At 39.8% G+C, this 26,289-nt stretch overlaps 1 protein-coding gene across 1 annotated transcript in view; it reads right to left on the bottom strand.

Moving 5' to 3' along the window:
• Window positions 1-26,289, bottom strand: part of AMPH (amphiphysin) — a 187,111-nt gene that overhangs the window by 67,496 nt on the left and 93,326 nt on the right. Inside the window, exons 4-9 of the mRNA XM_083188470.1 lie at window positions 13,972-14,066; window positions 13,153-13,248; window positions 12,059-12,166; window positions 10,154-10,239; window positions 7,631-7,706; window positions 1,863-1,945 (exon numbers count right to left, since the gene is read on the bottom strand). Of these exons, the coding sequence (XP_083044596.1) occupies window positions 1,863-1,945; window positions 7,631-7,706; window positions 10,154-10,239; window positions 12,059-12,166; window positions 13,153-13,248; window positions 13,972-14,066 (544 nt within the window). The remainder of the gene's footprint in view (window positions 1-1,862; window positions 1,946-7,630; window positions 7,707-10,153; window positions 10,240-12,058; window positions 12,167-13,152; window positions 13,249-13,971; window positions 14,067-26,289) is intronic.

Genomic DNA, 26,289 nt, shown 5'->3' with positions numbered 1-26,289 from the left:
GTGGCAGTATTGAAGAAATAAAATGATTCTTGGTTAAAAAAAAAAATCAGTTTTCTCATAAAAATGCTGTATAGTATATTGTGCAAATTAGACGTGTGCAGTAATATATCTGCACATTCTGCATTGTAGTGCAAGGCTAAATCTAATATTGTATTATGTATGCCCACAGTTGTTCTTTTAAAATTTAGACAACATAAGTAAAGGGAAATGATGCCTCTCTTCCTTGGTAACAACAGTCAAGCAAAATTCTCTAGAGTCCAGTCTTTAAAGAAAATGAATATACAGTGGGATTATTCAGAACAACTATGTATTTACAGTTACAAACTAAAAGGATTTGCCAAGATTTAGGAACATTATCAGAAAGCAATCTGGAGAAGCTGTGGCGATGCAGAAAGTCCCGCAATGAAAGGATAGGATTCCTGTTGTCAAATAAAGTAATTATATAAATGTAACAAAAAACAGGATGAAAGCAGCAAAGGGAGTGAGGAGAAACTAAGGGATCCTAATCCTGCAAATAAGTCTCTTTCTGAGACTTGTAGTGCCATACAGCAAAAAAGAAAACGCAGGTGCACATTATAAGCACTATAAATATTGGTAATCAAAACCATTATAATACAATCTATAGATATTTATTCTCCATGTAAATTGTATTGTAATGGTTTTGACTGGGATACGGATGATAGGTCAACACCATATGGTCGACACTGACAAGGTCACCATGACAAACGATTGACACAAGCAAATGTTCAACCCAGCGATGGATGACGTATGGAAATTTTGTCATGAGATCTTTGGGTTTTGTTTCTTTTTTTTTTTTTTTACTGTTTCATACTTCATCCAGATGGACTCCTATATGGAATGGTAACGGAGCAGAAAAGTGATGTAGTACACATATTTAGGGTCCATATTATTTAATCTACAAATTGACACCAAGAAAGCATTAAAAACCCATGTCAAACATTTCATGTGTCAACCATTTATTTATCGACATATTGCATGTGTCAACTTTTTGTGCATGTTGATCTTGTTTCTGTCGACCATTTGGGGTTGATCTAGTTCACCTAAAGAGATATATGGCCAAATGTAATAGCCTTTAAATTCGGCAACCGAATTTGCATGGTTTTCTTTAGGGGGAATAATTTACAAGGGAAAATCACGCTCTTAGAAAGAAAAAAGGAGAAGACCAAGAACAGAACCTTCAGGAAAACCTACAAGTAGTGTAAGTGATGGTGGAGGTGTAGCCATGAGAGCAGACAGTCAGAAAGGTTGGAAGACTGCCAGGAGGGGGCAGTTGAATGTAGAGCAAGGTAGTGAAGGATTTGCAGAAGGAGGGGGTAGTCCACAGTGTCAAAGGCAACAAAAAGGTCAAGAAAAAAACCCAAAGAGTAGTGTTCCTTAGATTTTGCTGTATGGGATTGTTGCAGACTTTTGTGAGGGCAGATTCAATGGAGTGTAGAGGATAGAAGCCAGACTGGAATGGGTCAAGTAGGGGGTTGGAGGAGAGAAAGGCAGTAAGGTGGTTGTAGGCGATACGCTCAAGGAGTTTGGAAGCAAAAGGGGAGGAAAAAGATGGGTCAGTAGTTGGAGAGGGTGTTTGGATCAAGGGTGGGTTTTTTTAAGTATAGTGGAGATGAGATCATGTTTAAACGTATACTTATTTCTAAGTAGTCAAAATATTTCCTTTGCAGTTCAACAATACTACAGCTCTCATTTTAGAAATCACAGAGAAATATGCTTTTTGTGTACAGAATAAAACATCAGAATGTACAATTACTGCACATTTTCATTTTAAAATGTCACAAACCTCCACGGCATGCATGTATCATCATAGTAATGTTCATAATCTGCATATAATTACATACCTTGGTGCTCCTTGAATAGTAAAGGCCTTATCAGCATGTTGTTCTCCTAATTTGGTCATAACCTCGTACAACCTGTGACAAAGCTATCAAGAGATAAAAATAAAAATAAATCATTGTCATTTATTTACAGAAACATAACTTCTACAGATATTAGCATGGCTGAACTGTAGTGGAATCGTTTCCCATCTACTGTTCTACATTCATTCATCCATTCTCTCTCTTTAATCCCATTCTCCCATGTGCTTTCTGTTGAGTTATGTAAATGCTTTTACTTAAAACCAGTAGAACCAAATTGCTTAACCAGTGGGAGCGATCTTTTACCCCGTTGAAAAACTGCTAAAATCAATGGAGGATTGGCCATAAACCTTACTGATGCCACCTGGGTGTGGCTCATCATGTCGACAAAGGTCAGCGTGAATTAGAGCGTGGCTCACGGCATTTCACATTATATTCTACTTCTATACTGACTGGGATGGTAAAGTATGAACAAGTTGGTTTAAAAAAAGAAAATCATGAAAAACCTTTTTCTGTGTTGACCTTTTTCATGTCGACCTTTTGTTTCTGTACACCTATTGACTGTCGACCTAGACACTATCGACTTAATTCACTTAATCATTTTTGCAAAATACAAAATCCAATTCAATCTGGTGGAGATGGATGTGGGATGGCATGGCTGACTAGGCTGTTTTAACTTATCTGGCCCAGCCCCCGCCTAAAGGTGGAGGCACATGTATGTAAGCTATGCTCTTTGTCATTGCAGAGCTGGGACTCAGTGTAGGTAAGGGGCGAACTGGGATACTCTACCCATAGGATATTTTGGCCCACCTACAGTACTTACAGTATATTCATTCTTCTGCCAGAGTAGTGCAAAGCCTCTACTGTGATTTACAGATAAGTCTGCAAACACTGTTTATTTTCCAAATACCAATAGACTAATGATTCCCAAACTGTGTGCCGTGGCACCCTGGGGTGCCTTGGGGGACTTGCAGGGGTGCCCTGGATTGGCAGTGCATGGCCACTTCAAATTATTTGCGGCCAATAAAATATGAATATTGTGGACAAACGGAAGTGATTCCTGCCCATTGCCACATATCTGACCCTAAGGATGAGCTATATACAGTACACAATTTAGTTGATTTAATTTATTTTTCTGACACTCTCAATGAGAAACATTTGGGCTAGTGGTGCCATGAAAAAATTCCGATATTCAGGGGCGCCGTGATTAAAACAGTTTGGGAACCCTTACAATAGACCAATAAAAAGGATAATGACTTGATTCTTGCATGTATTATTTACTGGTTTGTTACCATTGAAGTAAAAGTATATTCACCTATCTTCTTATGTGGACCAGCTCTACCGATAACCTGTCCACATGCACAGGGATAGCCCATATAACACTTAAACAAATGGATATGAAAGAGAAAGGAACAAAAACATTTTGAAATATTCATTTATAGGGTGAGAATGCAGTGGGCATCCTCACCCCATAAATGTTGCTGGTGGCACCATCTTCCAGTACTTAGAAAGATGGAACAGGTGCAGAAAAGATCCCACAGCTGGGAGCTAAATAAAGGAAGGTGTTGTGTGCGCACATTTTGTAATCTGTGCATGAGCCATAGGCCCTTGGCACAATACAAGCTGCTCCCATTATACATATGCCACTAAAGCCTGTTTACCTTTGTAGGATCGAGCATCCACTGGTTTAAGACAGCTGTAAACAGTTAAGCTGGGTACTCACTATACTCAGTCGGCAAAAGATATGATATCATCAACAATTTCCCTTGAACTCCCCGTCAAATGATATAGTGCGTATACTGTGCAATCTTCCAAACCAACAACAATATGTTGTCAGTGGCAATATCCAAGATTATGCTGTCAGTAACAATATCTTCAGATTGAGCTGCATGTATGGACAACAGAGGATGTTGTCGCTGAGCAGCGGGAAATCATCACAAATCACCGTAACGATAAATTGTCCATAACATTACTTTACTATTAAGTACATGTGACTGACATCATTACTCATAACAGCGCTGTAACAATAGTTCCCGGCGCCCTATGCTGGTCCCGCCTCCTTTACGCGTGACATCAGATTCCATACACTTCATATAGCATAGTGCTTCTGATCTAAAACTTTAGCTGTATTACGTTTCTTAACACATTTCCTTTGACCGATGGCAGTCCCAGAAAAATAATACATTTATGAATTAACCTAAAATATGCAGATCAGGTTATTTTTTGGTGCAACGCTCAGTTGAGAAAGACAATAAACGGAAAATGCTGCATTTATTTGTCATCCTGTACATGCACAGCTGAAATATGGCACAATAGGGAGTCTTAAATTTATTTCAGCAATAAATATGCAGCAGTTCCGCATACTAAAATATATGTGCTGAAATAAGAAGCAGATTCTAAAATGATGCCAGCTTGACAGATATTCAATAAATAAGCAAATAATACAAGCAGCCGGTTTAAAATGGAGCAAATTGTTCCCTAGAGGGAGACTTGTATTGTCTGTATTTCCATAAAGCTCTAGAAGTACAGCACAGATGCACGAGCCTTTACACTTCAGAGTTCAGATACCTGTCCTCACAGTCCAGCAGTGACTTTTATGTTACTGCTAAGAGTTGCAAAGCCAAAGAAATTCAATTGTGTCTCAGCAAAACCTTAAATATCTACAGGGTATAGCTACAAAGAGGAATAAAGGCTCTGAGTGCATTATGGGTAGTTAATGTTAGGGTAAAAGAAAGATATTGCTTAAATACAGGTATGTTGTGACACCATGTTTTTCCAATAGTGATTTAATGAATAGCTTATCAAAGGCAAACGACAGGATGCTACAACTATTCTACTGCTTGGCCTGAGCTCAGATTTACAATACATGCCCTACCAGGTCCCATATTTCCTTTCATGTACATTCTCACAACATGGCTCCCATGGCCTCAGACACCACTGGTGAATATCCATTTAATATATATGCACCTGAAGATGTGATAATCCAAACAGAAATAATACAATGAATGTAATGTAAATAGTAGTAATGAGAAAAAATTATTTTCACTGCGTTACTGAGTGTTCTGACAAACTCCATTCCATTTTTGTTTAATAGCGGTAATAAAAGCTAACATTTACTGTACTGGAGAAATGTTCTGTGTTTTCTCTAGTTGCATTTGCTCTAAATCCCAGAATCTTGTCTTATGTCTGCAAATATTGAAAAGAAGTTTGAGCGAGGGAATGGACACTTGCAAAAATACTCTATGTACAATGATTGTGGTAGTATCCTAGTGGTCCGTTCGCAGCTAGCCTGCGCTCGTACGGGGACCGATGTTTTGTTAGTGCACATGCACATTTCTGTTCACCAGGTGCACGCACCCAACACAGTGGGCGGGAGGCAGAGAGGTGCGTGGGACACCAGGCAGCCCCATTATCATATGGGAACACCCAGATTTCATGGGCGGTCCCATAAAAACGCTGGATGTTCTATTGCTAATATGGCCGTGACGCTTTAGCTGACATCACTGTATGTTAGCTACCCGCCCATTTCCTCCCCAGCATGCACGCATATGTAAGGTTGCTCAGAGCTAACTTATATATGCATGCACCTTCCACATCTTTCGATGGTCGGTGACCATCAAAAGATGTGGGAGGGTCCTTCTGCCCTGCGAATTGATGTTACTGTGTAACATCCATTTGCAAGCCCCTGAAAGCAAGTCGTCCTTGTGAATGGGTGGTGCCAGCCAACCATTCACAAGGCGGGGTTTGGTGGACTCGCAAGGCTGCGAATTCGCAGCCTTGTAAAACAACCAGAATAACCCCCAATATACTGTTTTGTGGTGTAAATGCACATATTTCCCATATTAGGCATACACACACAAATGTATATAGATCTGAGCACACCTTACAATTGAAATGCCTTAGAGGTGGGATGAGAGTACGTTCAGTCCAGTAAGGGCTTGATTGGTATTTGTCTATGTTATACTGTTGAGTTAAAATGTTGAAAGTGTAATGTTGAAAAAGAATGTCAATGTGGCAGATTGAATGCCAGCTTTAGCTAACTTATCATGCTTCAACTAACATTATTATTGAGTCAGATGTAAACACTTTGACTGTCGACAGTGTAAGGCTGGCCATATACCAGTGCGATTTGGACAATTTTCACCCAATTCTGACAGATCAGGTAAAAAAGTGGCCAAATTGCTTGTGTGTGATATTAGATCCAGCCCTGTGCACATTGGATCAGAGTCGAATATCAGGCCCGCTTGCATGTCTGACCTCTGACATCCTCCCAGCCAGTGTTGCCTCTAAGCTGTGCACGCGTGCGCGCGCACACCACTCGACGAACATGCGCACAGACATTACAACAGAGAGCACAAAGCAGCAGTGGTCCCTTTTTGCAGTTGTGGACTCAATTAATGTGTGTTTCACCCATTAACTACATTGTGTGCTGTTTTGAATGTTTAAATGTTTATTATCATTTTGAAGTAAAGTTAACACAAATGCTGAACATCATTTTGCAGTTATATATGTGACGCTAAAAAATGTAAATTTCCTTCCAAAGTTGCACAGCCAAAATCTTTTGCCGCACATAGCCTTCGTAAAATTAGAGGGAACATTGCTCCCAGCATGCAATATATCTCATGTAAAAGGATGTTACCGCTTGGGAAGGTCCTGGGTGCCTCAAGGGGGATTAGCTGCGGCTTTGTCCCTCAGAGAAGTCACAGTAATGTATGGGGGCCATAAGTGTTGACTAAGTAAGAACCTCCGTAAAGGACTATCTCATGATAAATGGACCAGCTTAGAGTTTGCTTCTAAGGAGATGTTTTATATAAACATCAAACAGATCTCCCTCCTAGGAGATAAAGTTTTAGTGTGTAGTTTATATTATGTACCAAGATCATAGTCCCTAAAGTACTTCTGGCAGGTCGACAGGTCATAGATCGACACATGTAAAATGTCAACATACCTTAGGTAGATATGTTGAAAATGTTGACACGAGCAATATGTTGACATGCAAAAGGTTGACATGAAAAAGGAAGAGTTTTTCACCTTTTCTTTTTAATAAAACAGTTTTTTTCTATATACTTTACCATCCAAATGGACATAGCGCTAGATTATAATAATGTCCCGAGCGTTGCGAGGCACCATGACTGAAGCACGACGAGCACAGCGAGCCATGTGAGGGGATGAAGTACACTTATATGGCATCCATGTCGACCTAAGTGGACATAGACCAAAAATGTGAAAATCACGTCAACCTTTTCCATGTCAACCTTTTCCATGTTGAATTATTTCTTGTGTTGACCTTTCGACCATGTCAACCTAAAGTATGTCTTTGTGCCTTGGAACCTTGGCACTCATTTCATAGCATCATTGCGAGAACTGCTACTGAAGAGTTCAACTGTATCAGAACGTTGTGACCTTGCCCCAACCCTATCTTTGTGGTCCTTGATCTACAGTTCAACCTGTTGATTTTGAAGTACAAAATTCCAGTTATGCAATATTGACTGTATATTGTCTGTCAGTATGTATCTGTACACTGCTAGTTAGCTAATACTGATAATGGCATGCTTTTCTCCTTTACTAATTAAAGTTACAGACACTGGATAAAGGAAATGAAATAAATTTGGCATTGGAAAATATTTATTTTTGTCCAGTTTTGTTCAGTAGTCATCCTGAGATTTGCTTATTTTAAAAACTGAAAATGCACTTACACATTCAAGTGATATGGAACCGAAAACACATTTATTTAAATAAAAAAAATGACTCACCCCTGTGATTTCCTTGTGAAACTTTGCCTCCAGGCCAGTTATGTTTTGGAAAGTGTTCACGTAAAAACCAATTCGTCTGTATCATTGAAGAATTACAGTAGGAGATATATAAAAAAAAAAAAAGTAAGCAATTGTATATTTTCCATTTGTTTTTTAGCCTAAAATGAGCTCTTAAATAATATATAGTATATTATATTGAAATGCAAATTCAACAACAAAAATATTCGTTGTGCTATGTACAGTAGGTAATTTGCTATTCTACTCAGATTTTAGTTATCATCGGCATGATGCTAAGTTAGATGGGAAGCATATAGGGGAGTTGTCTGCATCTTATGGCACAGCTGCCTGCTATACTGTACATATGCCTGCTTTGCTACTAGTTACAGTATCATGTCATTATCACAGCCCACATGCACCAGCCTATACAAGGTGCAAAAGATACAACTGAAAGCAGAATTATTTATATATTATTTATATATCTTGGCCCTATAGCAATCGTACACGGTGCTCCATCAACCAATTATGGATGTATGAATAAAATGATGTGACGTGCTACACATGGATACTAAAAATACAAATATCCCTTTAATAAAAAAAGAGATACAGAATACATACAGTAGGTATGCAGATCTCTTATGAAATAAAAAAACATTATTTGATTTAGCCGTGCATTGAATGAGCTACTCCATTGGGCCTGATTCTCATGCAATGCTAATATTTGCGCAGATGGTCACTGTTTTTGAACTATGCGCCCACATTCCTAAAAAGCTGCACACGGTATGCGCCCATATTGTGTGCGTACTCACATTGGCATATTTGTTGAGACTGTGTCGCACAATATCCAAAGTTTCTTAAAAATGTGCTGTGTGTGTTCCTAGATGGTGAATAGTATATATAATGTATATGTGTATATATATATATATATATATATATATATATGATGTTGAATGCTTTGATTGCAGGAAGACCCTGTAGATCTGATTTGTTCCAATAAAGAGAAAATTATACGCAGTATGCTGTATTCAGTGTTGGATTAATACATAATTTTATTATATATAATTTATATTAATTTATGTCCCATCTCCTTATAACATAACATTTCAAAAACAAAAAAGGGTACTTATGTAGTATCTGGACGTCCGATTTAAAAATCGGATCGCATCGCATCGCATGCGACCAAATGGTATGCGATGCCATGGTCCAGATTTTTCTAAAGGATTCAATGGTCTGAGTCCATTTTAACATAGAATTCAATGGGAAAAAGGAGTCCTTTTCCTTTCCCCACTATCCAAGTGGGCATGGAGTTGGATATAAACCTGTGGCGAGCGTAGCGAGCCACCGAGCCCGAAGCGTGGCGAGCGCAGCGAGCCCCGCGAGGGGATGCGGAATACTTTTTAACGAATCCGCGTCCCATCGCGGGGCTCGCTGCGCTCGCCTCGCTACGCTCGCCACAGGTTTATATCCAACTCTATGCCCACTTGGATAGTGGGGAAATGAACAGGACCATTTTAACATAGAATCCTATTAAAAATCGCATCGCATCGCATCTGATTGTATGCCTTAAGTTAAGGCATACAATCAAAAAATTGGGTGTCCAGATACTACATAAGTACCCAAAAAAGTTTTATTTTTTAGTGATGTGCGTAGACCCCCTTGTTTTGGTTCTAATTCATTATCAGGTTTTGGTTTTCTCAAAACCACTCCCTAGTGCTTTTGGCTCAGTTAAAAATAAATAAAAAACTATAATCATTAATAAAAAGATATAAAAAAATTCAATAAAAAACAGTTAAAATCATGTCGTTTTTGCAATACAAAACTCAATATGTGGATTTAAAATTTCAATTCCGAACCTTGGGTTGATCAGAACTGGGACTCAGTTAAGATCAGATATCCTTGGGAGATCTGGATCTATAAAATGTGGGTAGAATTTTTTTTTAAAGGAATGCACTGGTGATCCTGAACACTTTTATTGCCATACATTAAAATATAGAGCTTCACAAAATAACTTTTAAGTATAAGCTAAAGGAAAAAAATATGTAAAATAGTAGGAATACGTCATTTAAAATTGTTGTGTATTTGTATAGTGTCATTTAGTTTTTTTATAATGATCTTACTCAAAGACAATCCTGTTTTATATGAAGAGCCTGATAGAGTGAATAAACTACATTATATCTCATTAATCTAATCCAGAGACAGAATATTCTTTGACCCTGCTGGCATTGTTAGGCTGTTAGTGAAGGAGAAACGCTTAAGCGTTGGGTTTGGTCAATTGTAAAAAAGTTAAACTATACATCACTACAATGCATATTATTAGTTGACATTGGACTTTAATAACTATATACCCCTATAAAAGTAAAAGTATATATACAGTAGCACATCAGCCTTCTAGTCTAGGAGGTAAATAAAATAATTTTGTTACATAATGAGATTACTCTATCAAGTGAGATCCTATAATATCCTGAGTAATATATATGATGATTATATGATGTATACTTGGTTGTACGTAGATATGTCACACAGTACCTGGACCATAAAGATGGCAATTCCTCTTGTAAATCTGTATTGAAATCTTCAAACACTTTCTGAGCCTTCTGGAACTCTTCTTCTGCCTGAAACATATATATATATATATATATATATATATATATATATATATATATATATATATATATATATATATGAATGTTAAATAGTAACGTTAATCCAAAATTTGTCTATATAATTTTCCTTTAGTAATACTTGTGTTCTATTTGTAATAATGCCACACTACCACTAGGTGGTGACCAGATAATGGGCCTTATTCTGGTTCACTCTCAGAGGCAAATTCCTTCTCAAATGGACAAAACCATGTGCACTGCAGGTAGGGCAGATATAACATGTGCAGAGAGAATTATATTTGGGTGGGGTTTTTCTTCAAAGTGAGATCTATATTACAGTGTAGAAATAAAGTAGTCAGTATTTTCCCTGCACAGAAAAAAAATAACTCACCCAAATCCAATTCTCTCTGCACATGTTATATCCCCCCCCCCCGCAGTGCACATGATTTTGTCCATTTGAGAAGGAATTTGCCTCTGAGAGTGAACCAGAATAAGGTCCAATGTCACAGTATATACATTTGGAGACTTAATAGAATGATATAATGATATAATTATATTACATGATACATAATTATTTGACTATGTTTAATCTAGTACCTGTGGAATTCACATTAATCTAATTTTTTCTAGGGCAAATAGAATTAAAGAGATTATTGCATGCTTTTAATTATAGTTCATAACAGTAAAAAACTCAAAACTGTTTATATAAAGTAACTGATAATAATATCTGGGGTTTACCGACATAGATCTGAAGTGCACAAGTAGATTGGCTATGACTATCATTAACTTGCAGGTTTAGATGTACATATATTGTATATGGAGAGAGTTATAAGTAACCTAATCCGGCTTTGCCAATGTTATTTGGTTATCAATCAACGTGTGCCAGGCAATAAAATGTAAGACTTCACCGATTCAAGAAACACCAACATATGTGCCCAATTTGAACCATAGAAGGACACATTGCAGACATTTCTGTCCCATTTGTATTCATGTTATAAAACAGGAATTTGCAGCCCAATCTGCAAGTATCCTAGACAGGCTCAGTAATTATCCTGTTTCCACAGACTGAAATCCACAAAACACGCCCTATTAGTGGTACATTAATTGAGGACTGTAGCTGTGAGCCCCTATTTTAGGTGTAAAAAAGGGTATATGCTTATAGCCTTCAATTAAACTACAAGAATCTTTCTATATACCAGGATCCCATTCACGAGTAAGAAAAATAAAAATTGTTAAATACGCTCACAAAAAAGCATAATCTGTGGCAAAGAAAGCACCAGCCAATCACAACTGGTTCCCTTATGCTAACTTCCAACAGGACCATCCAGTTTTAGTCTAGCCCTTGCCTACTCTGACCTAATATCACTGGTGTAAATGCATTCTCTTCCCAGTGTAGGCATAATCCAATTAGGTGCGATGGGTGTGATGTTACATTGCCACAGCATTTCAATGCAGGCAACAACACTCAAACTCCCAGGCTGATTTTAAAGTACTTGGCCTGCCCCAAACTTACCAATTAGTGTAGTACTGACATCACTTTTTATGGGGAATGGACTTGGAAGGCCAAATGTACAGTAGTGCACATGCAGGTTGAGTGCTATGAAAAATAGCCATCCACTTTAGCTACAAGGTTGAGTATACAACTCCTATGGGGAGAAACACTGAGATCCAATTATGGGTTTCCCTTCTCTCCCAATGCGCTCTTTTCATGCACAAATAAAGAGGCTTAAAGCAAACATATTTGTATTGTGTTTTATCATGAAAAGAATCATGAAAAAGACATATATGATGTCTCTAAGTAGTTTTTTTTTTTAAAGGATTTCTTAATTACCTTTGTAATTCTCCCTTCATCTCTTCTCTTGGCGTTCTGCAATGATTCCAGATGATGTCTTGCACTGTCATAATCAACGAGCTTACGGCTCCGCTTTGCAATTCGGTTCTTGGAATAGTAATAAAGAAAAAACACTTCCATCAACTTTTCAGGACAGGTTTCCAGTTAGTTACAGTCAAGAAAAAGAATAATGATAATAATCATCCAGAAGTAAACACAACTGGACTTTAAAGGTCATATAACTTCAGACATCTTTAGATATATTTTTTTTGCAGCCCTCTTGGACATACTGGGGCTAATTCAGAGTAGCACAAACAGTGTGTTATCATACAGAGAATGCGCAGATGCAGATGAATGATTTTACATATCTCGGCTGTTCTATTCTCAGTCAGATGGATCTTTACCAGATTTGTCTTTCTGTGAAATCTATTCTCCTCTTATTTTTGCACATATTGATTAGGCAGTAGATTGTTTACTGTAGCTCCCACAACAGTAGAAATAAAAAAACTAAAAAACTTAAATTATTAAATAATATCGTATGTGTGTTAGTATGTAATCAGTTTTCACTTTTTCAATGTGAATGATACAGTTCATTCATATTCAGCAAATAAAGAGCAACTAAGATTCAGTAGGGTATTTAATCCCAGACTCTATTTCCGACAGGGGAAATAGCGCCCACCCCCTATTCAATGCTGTAGTTTTCGACAGCATTGAGGGGGATCGTAACAAAACAGATCCAACTTTAAATACGGTCAAATCTGTTTTTTCAGAAACGGCCGTGGATTGTCCAATTTGTGGCCGTTTCTTGACAATCCAAGGCTGTTTCTTGACAATCCACATCCAATTTTGCCGACACAACCCCTTTTCGGTACTGGACAGGTGGAACTTTGAATTCCACATGTTGAGATACTATCGAGCCGGGCAAAAATGGGACAGAATTCCAACTGCCGGAACGTTCTGACAGTCGGAATCGAGAATTAAATACCCCCCTCAAAAGGTGGAAAGAGCTATGTAATTCATCAATAGTGAAAATGAGGATGCAGTTACATTTTTGAAATAGGTTGTGGTGAAAAACAAATTACAATGATGTGCACCTTGATGTCAGGAAACTGTCCTAAATAGGTATCAAGTGTTATCAGGGCTCCGTCAACTAATTTTTGATGAAAATCTTCCCAGAGTGCATCACATTTCTGTAATAAGAACATAAATCATGATCAATGAATAAAACAGATCTTGTAAATAATGAGTAAAAGTTATATAAACTGAACAAGCAATTGACAATATTACAGACTGATATAATTAATTTTGAATGTTTTTATTTGTATTAATTCTGTAATATTTACTTAATAATAATCAGGACTATTTTTTACATAAAAAAGAAAAACAACACAAGAAGACCACCTACCATTCAAAAAGGGATGTGATACAAACAGCAGCTACAGAATGCTGCCCGGCCACTCTAATTGTGAATTAGATGCCATGAAAGCAGCCAGACAGCAGTCTCTATCTGCCAGGCTGCAGCCAGACAGTGAATGATTGTCAGGATGCTGATTGTCTGGAGCTATCCAACAATCAGAGTGCTGACAGCCTTCACTGTAGAGAGATAAGCATGTAGAGATATAAGGTATAATGATTTTTATTAACAAATGGATTCCTATAAATGGGTGGGTAGGAACTCCAGTGCTTTGGCTTGCCCATGGCTTACAATGCTGTTAATATGGCCCTGACAAAAAGCCATAGAAAAACATACAGAGATCCTCTCATGTGTTGAAGCGGACTTTATTCAATACCATGATAGATACATTAGTTCAAGCTATTTGTTAGCAATATTTACTCTGTACACTAGGATGCCAACTACATCCAGTACACAACTTATACTGTACCAAGGTCTGGAATACAATGTGAATTCTTACCTCTCCTACAATTTTTACATCATCCCTCCCATACCACTCAGGCTCATAAACTTCATGAAGAGATTCTGTAAGCTTTAGAGAGGCCTCTTGCATTCCTAAAGGAAGGAAATACATATATTTGTAATACGTTTTACAAAGATCCAATACAGCAGTATCCTAGATGTTTTTCCAATTCTTGGCCTATTCCTTAGTGATTGGTTAACATAGGGAAAGATTCAAGAAGTCACATGTAGTCTGCTCTTGCACATAAAGTGCCCGTAGCTATTCAAATACAGACCCCAGATCAACCCGCAAGCAGCCCTGAGACAGAAGTTATTTCTGCCTGAAACAGCACCGGGGATCTTATCTGCAGGCTACACAACTTGTGTTTCATTAGGGCCTTATTCTAGTTCACTCTTTCTGACAAAATCCTTCTTAGATGGACAAAACCATGTGCACTGCAGGTGGGGTAGATGTTACTTGTGCAGAGAGAATTAGATTTGGGGGGGGGGGGGGGTTACTTCAAAGTGAGATCTATATTGCAGTGTAAAAATAAAGGGTACTTATTTCCTAGCACGGCGCCCACGATCTAGATTGTATGTGTCGGGGCGATATCGCAAGCATTGCATGCATCTTATGTGTTTACGCGGCATAAAATGCATGCGATGCAATCGACGCAATCGACGAGATTTTTACATTGGAATCAATGTGAAATGGTCCCTGAGACCCAATTTTACATTTATTCCAATGTAAAAAGCCCCCCAAACCCCAATTTTGATTGCTAACCCCCCCCCCCTCATGGGTGAAATGCCCCCCCCCACCCCATTGTTTACGCCACCTCACTATTGACGCCAACCCAAAGCGTGGCGAGCGCAGCAAGCCCGCGAGGGGCTGCGGTACGCGTCCTCCGACCTTTTCACGTCGTGGCGTTGATTTTATATAGTGTGGCGAGCTCAGCCAGCCACCGTGCCCGAAGCGTGGCGAGCGCAGCGAGCCCCGCTAGGGGATGCGGAATACATGTGAAGTAGTTTGCGTCCCCTCGCAGGGCTCGCTGCGCTGCCAGGCTTCGGGCTCGGTGGCTCGCTGCGCTCACCACACTATATAAAATCGACTCCACGCCAACGTGGATAGTGGGGGTATGAAAAGGTCGGAGGACGCGTACCGCCGCCCCTCGCGGGCTCGCTGCGCTCGCCACGCTTCGGGTTCGTGTTGATAGTGCTGGTGGCCTTAACAATGACTATTGGGGGTTTTATTATGATTTTTATGTTTTATTTTATGGCATCTTATGGATGCATAAGATCCATGAGATCCATAAGATGAGATCCATATATTGTACATACAATTAAAAATCTTTGAAATTTTATAGATTGTATGCCTTAATTAAGGCATACAATCTTATGCGATGGGCGCCGTGCTAGGAAATAAGTACCAAATAAATCAGCCAGTATTTAACCTGCACAGAAACAAAATAACTCACCCAAATCTAATTATCTCTGCACATGTTACATCTGTTCCCCTGCAGTGCACATGGTTTTGTCCATCTAAGAAGAATTTTGTCAGAAAGAGTGAACTAGAATAAGGCCCTTAGAGAAAACATTACTTATATATTAAAATCATTAAGTTACCAATACAGTGCTATATTGACAATATTGCAAAGCTGCAGTGACATAGTAAAATATTGTGTACACATTATATTTTGTGATGTTGTATGATTGCAAGTAAGGTAGTGGGAATGCAAGGGGTGCATAATTTTGCATTTGATGGATGCATCCGAGTAGGACAGCGCTTTCCTTAATTAGTGTGAGCAAGGTGAAATTATGACACATAGGAGATAAGTTAAGGGCTAATTTTATGGCATTTTATTGAATATTTAGGGGTAAATATACTAAGCAGCCGTGTTTTAGTCTAGTTTCAACTGAATGTAAATGGGTCTGTTTTTAAAAAAAAATATCCATTAATTTACTACACTGCCAAAGTCGCAAAATTGGTGTTTTTCTGATGGAGATGTTTACTGACAGCCAAATAATGCTGATCATGATGCATGCACACATCAGTCAGATCCGTGCAGTGCTTATGTATGTTAAAATGTAAAGAAAGTGTTAAAAAAAAAGTTAATAAAAAGCGTGGGATTCCCTCTCCTAAGATAACCAGCCCCAAGTTTTTTGTGCATGTGCAGAACAGGTCCTGTGATCACAGCGTAAAATGGGTGGCTGGCATTTCCTGAAATGAGGGCTTGTCACAATCATTTTACAGGAGTGGCCAGGCCAAGTACTGCACCATGAGGCTGAGTTTCCTTGGCACCACAAGCTTTATTTAGCCATTATTAACCTCAATAACATTAATTTCCACTCAGTTCCAGTCTATTCTGAACACCTCACACCACACAATATTGTTTTTAGGGAAAAAGGTTGCACGGAGGTAGCTGGATAACTATGCTAAGCCACACAAGTGTGCAGCACAAACACATGGCTCATGTAAGAGTGGCACTGTAGCGGCAGACAGGATGGCAGTTTGAAAAACTAGGCCCCAAAAATACTTCTATCTGGCTTGATCGTGTTTACCACCATAAGTAATGGAATGAAACCTGCTGACCAGACATAACCAGGCGACGACCAGCCGAGGAGCAGTGGGCGATTGGTGCAGCAATGAAATAGCTGCAAAGGAGTGGAACCTTCTGACCACAGGCGATGTGTAGTTGAACCACCAGTCATTAATACAGGCCAGGGCCTTAACCGCTCCTTGGCACATTGCCAATTTTACGTTTCTCCTCCAATGATTTGAATTTATTTATTTTTTGTCCTCCTTTTACTCAACTTTGGCTTTTGGGATTTTACATGCCCCGTACTTTGACACTAGACATCGACCTTGGCTCCGCACAGTACTAAGCACACTCCTATCCCTAACCCTCCTAACTTCTCGTGAGAATCCGGCGCCAGGTAATGACGTTTTGCCCACGTGCCTGGATCCGAGTAAGGCGGGAAGCTCCGAGCGCCGCAAAGATCCAGGCTCGGACTCCCCAGATCCAAGCCCACACAAACGGTAGCAATCCGAGCCTGGATCCGAGCGGCGCTCGGAGCTTCCCGCACATCTCTTTAAAAAAGTTTAAACAAATTATCCTGGAAAAACTTGTCATGTGTGACATTTTTCATGTTGAACTTTTGACCCTTATTCATTTTTACCTTTTGGGGTAGACCTATTGACTGTCTATCTAGACATTGTAGATCTATCAACCGGAACCAGGTTTCAGGTTAGGCACCAATGGTAGGAGTTGAAGTCAAGGGCACTTGTACACAGTGGGCACATGTTACATCCCGCTATATTAAGCATGCCCGGGACAGATATTATAGCACATCATAACAGATGCTAGGACAACACTGTTCAAAGTAGACAATAGAGAAACTGCTTTGTATGGTTACTTTTGTTCTGTCATTGTGCCAGCTGGCCATAGTAAATGTTTAATGATATTCAAGAGATACAATTTATACTATGTCATATTTATTCATGAGGATGGGGGAGCTGCTTGCAGCACTGGGCATTTACAGTAGCGTTGCGTCCTTATAAGGGTCTTATCTACATGGAGTTTGTATGTTCTCCCCACAATTATATACATTTTTCTCCATAGGCTCTACATTCCACACAAGGACATCCAATAAGGCTAATGGGCCCATTTACCATAGGATCACATTTGCAATGCGATCTGGGCGGGAGCTACCACTCAGGATCACAATGTAACATGTAAACCTATCGCTGGGATCTGCTTTGCCGGGTGCCGGGGGGGGTCTACGCATGCACAGTTAGCGGTGACCCCCACTACCCTGCCGACAGTGTGGTCCATAGCTCATAGGTTACAAACGGCTACCACAATCTCTTAGCGGTAGCCCTGGGACCTGATGTGATGCTGCGCGATATAGATACATCAGGCATCATTGCATCCCCCAATGAAACCTATGAGGGATGCGGGGCAGGAGGGATTGCAGCAAAGATCAGAGATTCCTAGGTACACTTGGGGGATACTAGTGTTTTGGAGGAATTATTTGCAAACATTAAATTATAATAGGTGTTTGTGCTGCAGTGAGGAAACTGCTCTATAAGCTCCACTGAGGTAGCTACCGATGTGAAGCCAGGGCCAGCTCCAGGCATGTTCGATCAGAGCGGGCTCTCTGGGCAATACAATTAAAGGGCACATTGGAGCTGGCTCGGTCTGCAGCAGAAATAAAGCTGTCTGACAGCAGGGCAGAGAGCGGTGGGCTGCACGGCTGTTTTCAGAGCAGGCTGTTTGAATCTCACGCTGGGTCATCAGCCAAACAGGATCCACCACTGCTGCTCCTAATTGACTGCTGGTCCACGAGCTCCTATTGGCTGGCGACTAGGCGCAAGATTTTAAACAGCCCTGGACCCACTCTGAAGACCCACGGCTTCTGCCCTGTTGTCACACTGTTTCAATGCGGCCCTTTGTGAAAGGATACAAATTATTTGATTGTGCTGCATATTATAATGTTTTAAAGTAAAGTTTTACATTTTTTTATTATAATGATGATCTACTGTATGAATTGTATTGTATGAAACAGTCTAAATACATTAATTATAACACCAAGCTACAGTAATTCATCTAATACATTTCTTTTCTGCTTATTTAAATAAAGATGTAAATATGTTATTTAACCCCTTCCCGACATTTGACGTACATTTACGTCATGGTCGGGAAGTACTTCCCGACACATGGCATAAATGTACGTCATGGTTTCTAACTGTCACTGCGTCTATAGACGCGGTGACAGTTAAGAGATGTCTGCTGTCCCTGACAGCAGACATCCCCCCTCGCCGCCCAGGGGGGGCAGGGGTGCCCCCCCCGGTCGGCGATCGCTGTGATTGGCTGTTCAAATCTGAACAGTCAATCACAGCGTTTCCTGTGTTACCGGCGGCTAAGCCGCTCGGTAACACAGAAAACGGTGGTGATCGGTGCAGCACCGATCACCACCGAGCGGCAGCACCCCCCTCCCACCCGCCGGGCACTCACCCGGCAGCAGCAGCAGCTCCAGCGGCTCCACCGCTACGTCCGGAGCGCACGCTGCGCTCCCCTCCTCCCCCCTCCCCCCCGCAGCAGCAGCAGCAGCAGCAGCAGCATCATGCTGCTGCTGGAAAAGTGAAAAATAAAATAAAATAAAAAATAATGTGCAAATGTGTGTATATATATATATATATACACACACATATATATATATATATATATATATATATATGTGTGTGTATATATATGTATATATATATATATATATATATATATACACACATATATATATATATATATATATATGTGTGTGTGTGTGTGTGTGTGTGTGTGTGTGTGTGCGTATACCGCACCGATCACCAACGATCGCCAGCCCCCCCCCCCCTCCCACCCGGCAGCCCCCCTCCCTCCCACCCACCCGGCTGCCGCAGCGCCAGCACCCCTCCCACCCCCCCGCCAGCCGCAGCGCCAGCCCCCCTCCCAAAGCTGGTGACCAAAATGGGGTCACTTGTGGGGGGGTTCCACTGTATTGGTGCTTCGGGGGTCTTGCTAATGCGACATAGCACCCGCCATTCATTCCACCACCAAAAATCACTCCTTCCCTTCTGAGTCCTGCCATGCACCCAACTGGTATTTTTTGGTCACATGTGAGGCATTGCCGTACCCGGGAGAAATTGGGGCACAGATTTTGGGGTGCTTTGTCTCCTTCATTCCTTGTGAAAATTAAAAATTTTGAGCCAGAACTGCATTTTTGTGTAAAAAATTAAATTTTTTTACACAAAAATGCAGATCTGGCTCAAAATTTTTCATTTTCACAAGGAATGAAGGAGACAAAGCACCCCAAAATCTGTGCCCCAATTTCTCCCGGGTACGGCAATGCCTCACATGTGACCAAAAAATACCAGTTGGGTGCATGGCAGGTCTCAGAAGGGAAGGAGTGATTTTTGGATTTTGCAGCACAGATTCTGGTTGAATGACCCCCGAAACACCCATACAGTGGAACCCCCCCACAAGTGACCCCATTTTGCAAACTACACCCCTCAGGGAATTCATCTAGGGGTATAGAGTACATTTCAAACCCCCCGGGGTTTCACCAATTTTGATACAACTGAGCTGTGAAAATGAAAAATTATTTTTTTTCATTTTCACTGCCCAGTTGTACCACAATTGGTGAAACCCCTGGGGGTTTGAAATGTACACTATACCCCTAGATGAATTCCCTGAGGGGTGTAGTTTGCAAAATGGGGTCACTTGTGGGGGGGTTCCTAACTTTTAGCATCTTATGGTGCCTAGAAACCTACATGGTGCCTAAAAAATAATCTCATAAAAAGGAGTCTCCAAAATCAAGTAGGTGCTCCTTCTATTATGAAGCCTGTGGTTTGGTCACCGTGCACACTAGGGCCACATATAGGATATTTATGAAAACCAAAGAATTGGGGGAATCAATTTTTAGTCACATTTCTCTAGTAAAATGTACTGTGTTCCTTAGAAAAATGTATTAAAATTGAAAATCCGAAAAAAAAATGAAATTTTGAAATTTCACCTACACTTTGTTTTAATTCCTGTGAAACACCTAAAGGGTTAACAAACTTCCAAAATGCTGTTTTGAATACTGTGAGGGGTGCAGTTTTTGAAATGGCATCATTTATGGGGGTGTCTCACATACAAGTCCCTCAAAGTCACATCAGAACTGAACTGGTCCCTAAAAAAATCAGTGTTTGAAATTTTCTTGAAAATTTGAGAATTTGCTAGTCATATTTGAAGCCTCCTAGTGTCCAAAAAAATTAAAAGGAAGTTGAAATAATGATTGCAACATAAAGTAGACATATGGTCTTTGTTAGTTATTAACTATTTTGAGTGGTATGATTATTTGTCTCACAAGCAGAAAATGTGACATTTTGCATATTGCTAAATTTTCCATTTTTTCACGATATTTTGGTATTTTTCACAAAAAAACACAGACTGTATCGACCCAAATTTACCACTAACTTGAAGTACAATGTGTCACGAGAAAACAATCTCAAAATCACTGGGATAAGTAAAAGCAAAAAAAAGTTATCCCCACTTAAGTGAGACATGTCAGATTTGAAAAAAATGGCTCTGTCAGGAACGCAAAAACTAGCTCTGTCAGGAAGGGGTTAATGTGTATGTCTGCAGAGTAGTCATATGAATACCATAATTGCTTAAAGTGAACTACAGTATATATAGTATTGCATATAATTGTAGAATACAGTAGCTAATAAGCTTAATTCATAATATCATGTAAAAAAAATATATATTTTGTAGTAGGGATTTTGAATTTGTAATAAACTATCCTTCCTTACTGAATTACCCCAACCATCAGGGTGAAAAAGAAGCAACGGATCACTGTCTAGTGACCCAAGGTCAGCTGACTGTTGCGATGTCGCATCTCATAAAATATTTATATAATGACAGACAGAAAGACTGCAGTTTGCCAGCTAATAGCTGATAGCACATTGTGAGTCACACAGGCCGAGACTGCTACAAAGCAAAGCACACTGCCAATTTACTGAACTGTCTATTTAAATATGTTAACCATAGAATTAAGAACTCATGGACCCCATACATTTCTATGCAGATATATCTACAGATTGCAATGATGGACTTATTGCGTAGCAATGTCATTTCAATAAGTACTAATGAGTTATGTATGAACACAGTACAATGTTTGCATCTGCTGTACTTTCAACTTGGGCTTGGGTTCTACTTTTTTCTTTGGCTTCCAAAGAATCTAAGCAACTCAGCATATGTCAGATTATTTTATGAAGGTGGAGGAGAGTGTTCAAAAGCAAGCTGTTACATTGGATTGATGTTCTCCAGAAAATGTATAATCTGACATATTAAACTTTTTGGTATGCTTTGCAACTACTGGAGGTTGCTGTTATACAGTGCATGTAGTAACTAGGAGAACTCTGGGTATGCAGGCCCCAATCTGAAATAATGTGCCTGCCATAGAATTTCATACTCCCATACAATATCTTATCAGAAAGGCTTGCTAGGGTGGGCTGTGACCTTTATTGTTTGCCTGGACCAGGCTTCCATCAAGAATGTTCCTAATGCCACCTTTTCATCACAGGTGTGAAAAGGGTGGTGTATTTGAACCTCTATCAGCCATTTTGGGGTATCCATTTAAAAGTCAAGTGGTAGCAGCGCTCAAAAGGTTAAAAAAAATTGTATATATAAACAATTGGACAGATTTTACAGTTAATAATAATTGAATAAACACAAAGACAAATACATTTGCCAATATCCATGAATAATTTAAAAACACATACCATATATACTCGAGTATAAGCCTACTTTTTTAGAACATTTTTTATACTGGAAAAGCCCCCCTCGGCTTATACTCGAGTGAAGGTCCCAATTGAGTCAATAAGTTTTCCCAGTTTTTTGTTGTAAAATTAGTTGCATCGGCTTATATTCGGATCGACTTATACTCGAGTATATACAGTATTAAAAATACATAATAAAATACTTTGCACTCAGGGTTCTTTCCCTTGGGGTTTCATGTAATATGTAGTAGTTTTATTAGATATTCTTTTTTATATTATAATACATTAGCTTTTTTATTGTAATGCCATGTTAGTATGCTTCATTTGGTCTGTTTATTTTGCAATATAAATAAGCAAGGAAGTCCTTCTGAAAGTAATTTCCATCTTTGTGGTGTTGAAGGACAATGTTTAGGGCTTTTAGGACTATTTGAGACTTATTTATGAATTGTATCCTAGATAAAGAAAAAATAAACAGTCTACATTTTTAAGCATACCTCCCAACTTTTCCATTGAAAGAATAGGGAGCATTCAATAGGGGACGTGGCTTATGCAAATGGTGGGCCGCGTCCCCGTTTTCGGTCACTGCGCCTCTGAATAGACACTTTGCACATGCTTCTATTCTGTCAGATTGTGAGGGACTCCCAACTGCTCCCTCCGGACACTGCCGGCCGGGGGAGGGACGTGGGAACGTTCCCAAAAACTGGGACGTTCCCGCAATTAGCGGGACAGTTGGGTGGTATGATTTAAGATGCTGTAGTGCCGTTTGGCCTTCCTATTCTTGTTTTTTTTTAACCATACAGTACTTATTTGGTCCAATTGCTGATCATTATGGGCCATATATATGACGAAACGCGTTAGGGCGTGGCCTGTGATACCTGCGTCTTGCTGATCCCGGCTGCCCCGACTGGCGTGTATCCCCAAGCCCTGGTCTGGTTTCCCGGCGGTGCAAACCAGCGCCCTCGGTTCTCCTCATCCCTGTGCAAGCGGACTTCACTCCAGGAGCGGTGTGCCCCGGGTATTTATGATTATATCTTGTGGTAACCAGCCCACAGCCGTTTTTATCTTGGTACGAGCACTAGCTTTTATCTGATATTTGAGTGCTTTCCTCAAAATAAATATCGTTTACATGCACCATAGAGCGCCCCTTTTCTCTCTTCTGTGTATTTTAGATGTCCATTTCATCCTGACCCTGGATGCTGTCTCTGTGCCTAAAGGGAGCTGCAGTCTTTTAACAACAGACTTTGGTGACTTTGAAAGATACCTTGTTATAAGGTTATTCTACTTTGCTGGACCAATTGTGGACTTTATTGTATCATAGCGCTGCTCATACATACAATTTCTCCATATATATATATATATATATATATATATATATATATATATATATATATATATATATATGAAAAAATAGCAAAAATGCTTGAGGAACTTCAAGTGTAAATACACATTTCCCTTCAGACGTTAGGGCAGAGAAAAAATAAAGCCTAGTCCAGACACTACTAGATGCATAGCTATACCAAATGGGACAAATACATAACAAAGAGTCTGATTTCTAGTTGCAGGCAATTCCGATAGTTATGGAATTGAGCAATTATTGGGAAAATGTGCTTGTATTACAGTATCAATGCGCATGCATTTAGGTACTGTATCTTAGCAATGTCGCTCGCAGTGAGGAATGATTCACAAAGCTTTGTTGTAGTTAATGGGTAGCAGTAGCAAAAATACAGATAGATGTCTTGGGATGTTGGGGGTGGGGGGTGGGAGTTGGGGTATTTCAGCCTGCAGTTCCATATGCAGTATCAGAGGCTCCAACATATCACTTCCTGTGGCCATGCTGTGTAACTATAGCGAGTCTCAGATCACAGAAGCATCTGCAACCGACGAATTGTACACAGCCGTTTGGATTCACAATGACAATATACCCAATAACAGCGGGTATCAGGGAAAAGGGAAAAGTGTTGTGGCTAATAGGATACTCCCCAACAAACCTTTTAGCAGCAGTGAAGGACCTCTGCTAATAGCATACCCCCACAGGGTCATGGGAATTAAAACCAAGTGCTCAGTTCTGTGAGGCAGTATGGGAACCATGCTAACCATTGGAGCTCCGATGTATGCTATGACAACCATAGATAAGAGTTTCAGCTCCAGAATTATACTCTTTCACATGATACAATATTCATATTCTATGAAGAATCCTGACCTTCGTCATATGCTTATACAGCATGAGACAGCAAGGCGTGTCTTCTGCCTGTATTCTTATTAGACATAACGTTATATGACCAGAAAACTGGCTATATGTTTTGAGATCCATAGTAAAAAAAAATTAATTGATACACAGATTGAACAATTGAAACATTTTTTAAAACATACGCGTCCAGAGTGTATACAGTGCATCCGGAAAGTCCCTTTTTCCACATTTTGTTTTGTTACAGCCTTATTCCACAATGGAATAAATTGTTTTTTCCCCTCAAAATCCTACACACAATATACAGTAATGACAACATTAAAATAGTTTTTTGGGAGATTTTTGCAAATTTATAAAAAAAATAAAAAACTAAGAAATCACATGTACATAAGTATTCACAGCCTTTGCTCAAAACTTTGGCAGCAATTATAGCCTCAAGTATTTTTGAATATGATGCCACAAGCTCATACCTCCCAACTGTCACGATTCCGTCGGGACAGTCCCGATTTTCGGGTCCTGTCCCGACGTCCCACCCGCGGCAGGCATTGTCCCGCTGCGGGGGGTGGCAGTTAGGAGACCCCCCCAATCTAGTAGAATAGACGCTGTGCGCATGCGCACAGCGTCTATTCTCGTATGAAAATGAGGTCGCGGCTAATTAGCATAAGTCGCGCCCTCATTTGCATACGCCCCGCCCCCTTTTCGGGCGCTCGCTGTCCCTGTTTCCTCCGGACTAAAGTTGGGAGGTATGCAAGCTTGGCACACCTATCTTTGGAGACTTTCACCAAATCCTCTTTGCAGCTTCTCTCAAGGTGTGTGCCTTTCCAAATCATGTCCAATCACTGAATTTACCACAGGTGGACTTTAATTAAGCTGTCGGAACATCTCAAGGATGACCAGTGGAAACAGGATGCATCTGAGCTAAATTGGCAAAGGCAGTGAATACTTTTATACATGTTAATACTTTTGTACTTTTGTTTTATTTTTTTATTTTTAATAAATTAGAAAAAATATCCCAAAAACTTTTTTCATGTTGTCATTATGGTGTACTTTGTGTAGAATTTTGAGGGAAAACATGAATTTACTCCATTTTTAAATAAGGCTGTAAAGATAACAAAATGTGGAAAAAGTTAAGAGCTTTGAATACTTTCCGGATACACTGTAGACAACTAATTGTTTCCCCATCATTCTTTTAGAATAACATACTGTATACTATTCTTTCATTTATAAGTGACATCAGGAAAAAAAACGATATACTCTTCACAGAGCTTCATCAAGGGATCCAATGCTCAGGCATAAACCAAAAAATAAAGGCAGGACCCATTGTTCATGTACACAGAGCTGAACACTATGATAGTAATCTAGACACAATTACCCATAAATCAGCACTTCATGGAACAAGAAAAACAGCTAATTACTGAGAGAAGACTAAGGGGGGAATTCAATCTGGGCCACTATTTACGACGTGGGAAATAGCGGTGAACGCCTATCTAATGCTGTCTTTCCCAACAGCATTTAAGAGGCATATCGACAGAATGTGCCAGACTGCTTTTAATGGGCCCGTGTTGTCGATTTCGGCTTTGAATTGTCGCGATCGCGGCCCAATATCAACAATCCACAGCCGTTTATGCAGACACGCCCCCTTTTTGCAGATCAAAAAGTGGAACATTGAATCGCACCTGTCGATCTGTGGTCGAACAAAACAAAAACAGGCCAGGGTCACTGCTGTCGGGTCAGATCGACAGTCGTGACCCGGGATTGAATACCCCCCTAATAGAACAGATAATAACCAAGTAAATGACAGTGCAGAACAGAAGACTGGCATTGCAAACATGGAAAGGTGGATATGACGGAGT

Source organism: Crinia signifera, chromosome 5, assembly GCF_055691185.1.
Source record: "Crinia signifera chromosome 5, ASM5569118v1, whole genome shotgun sequence".
NCBI classification, from domain to species: domain Eukaryota; kingdom Metazoa; phylum Chordata; class Amphibia; order Anura; family Myobatrachidae; genus Crinia; species Crinia signifera.
This window is presented reverse-complemented; position numbering and strand designations above follow the sequence as displayed.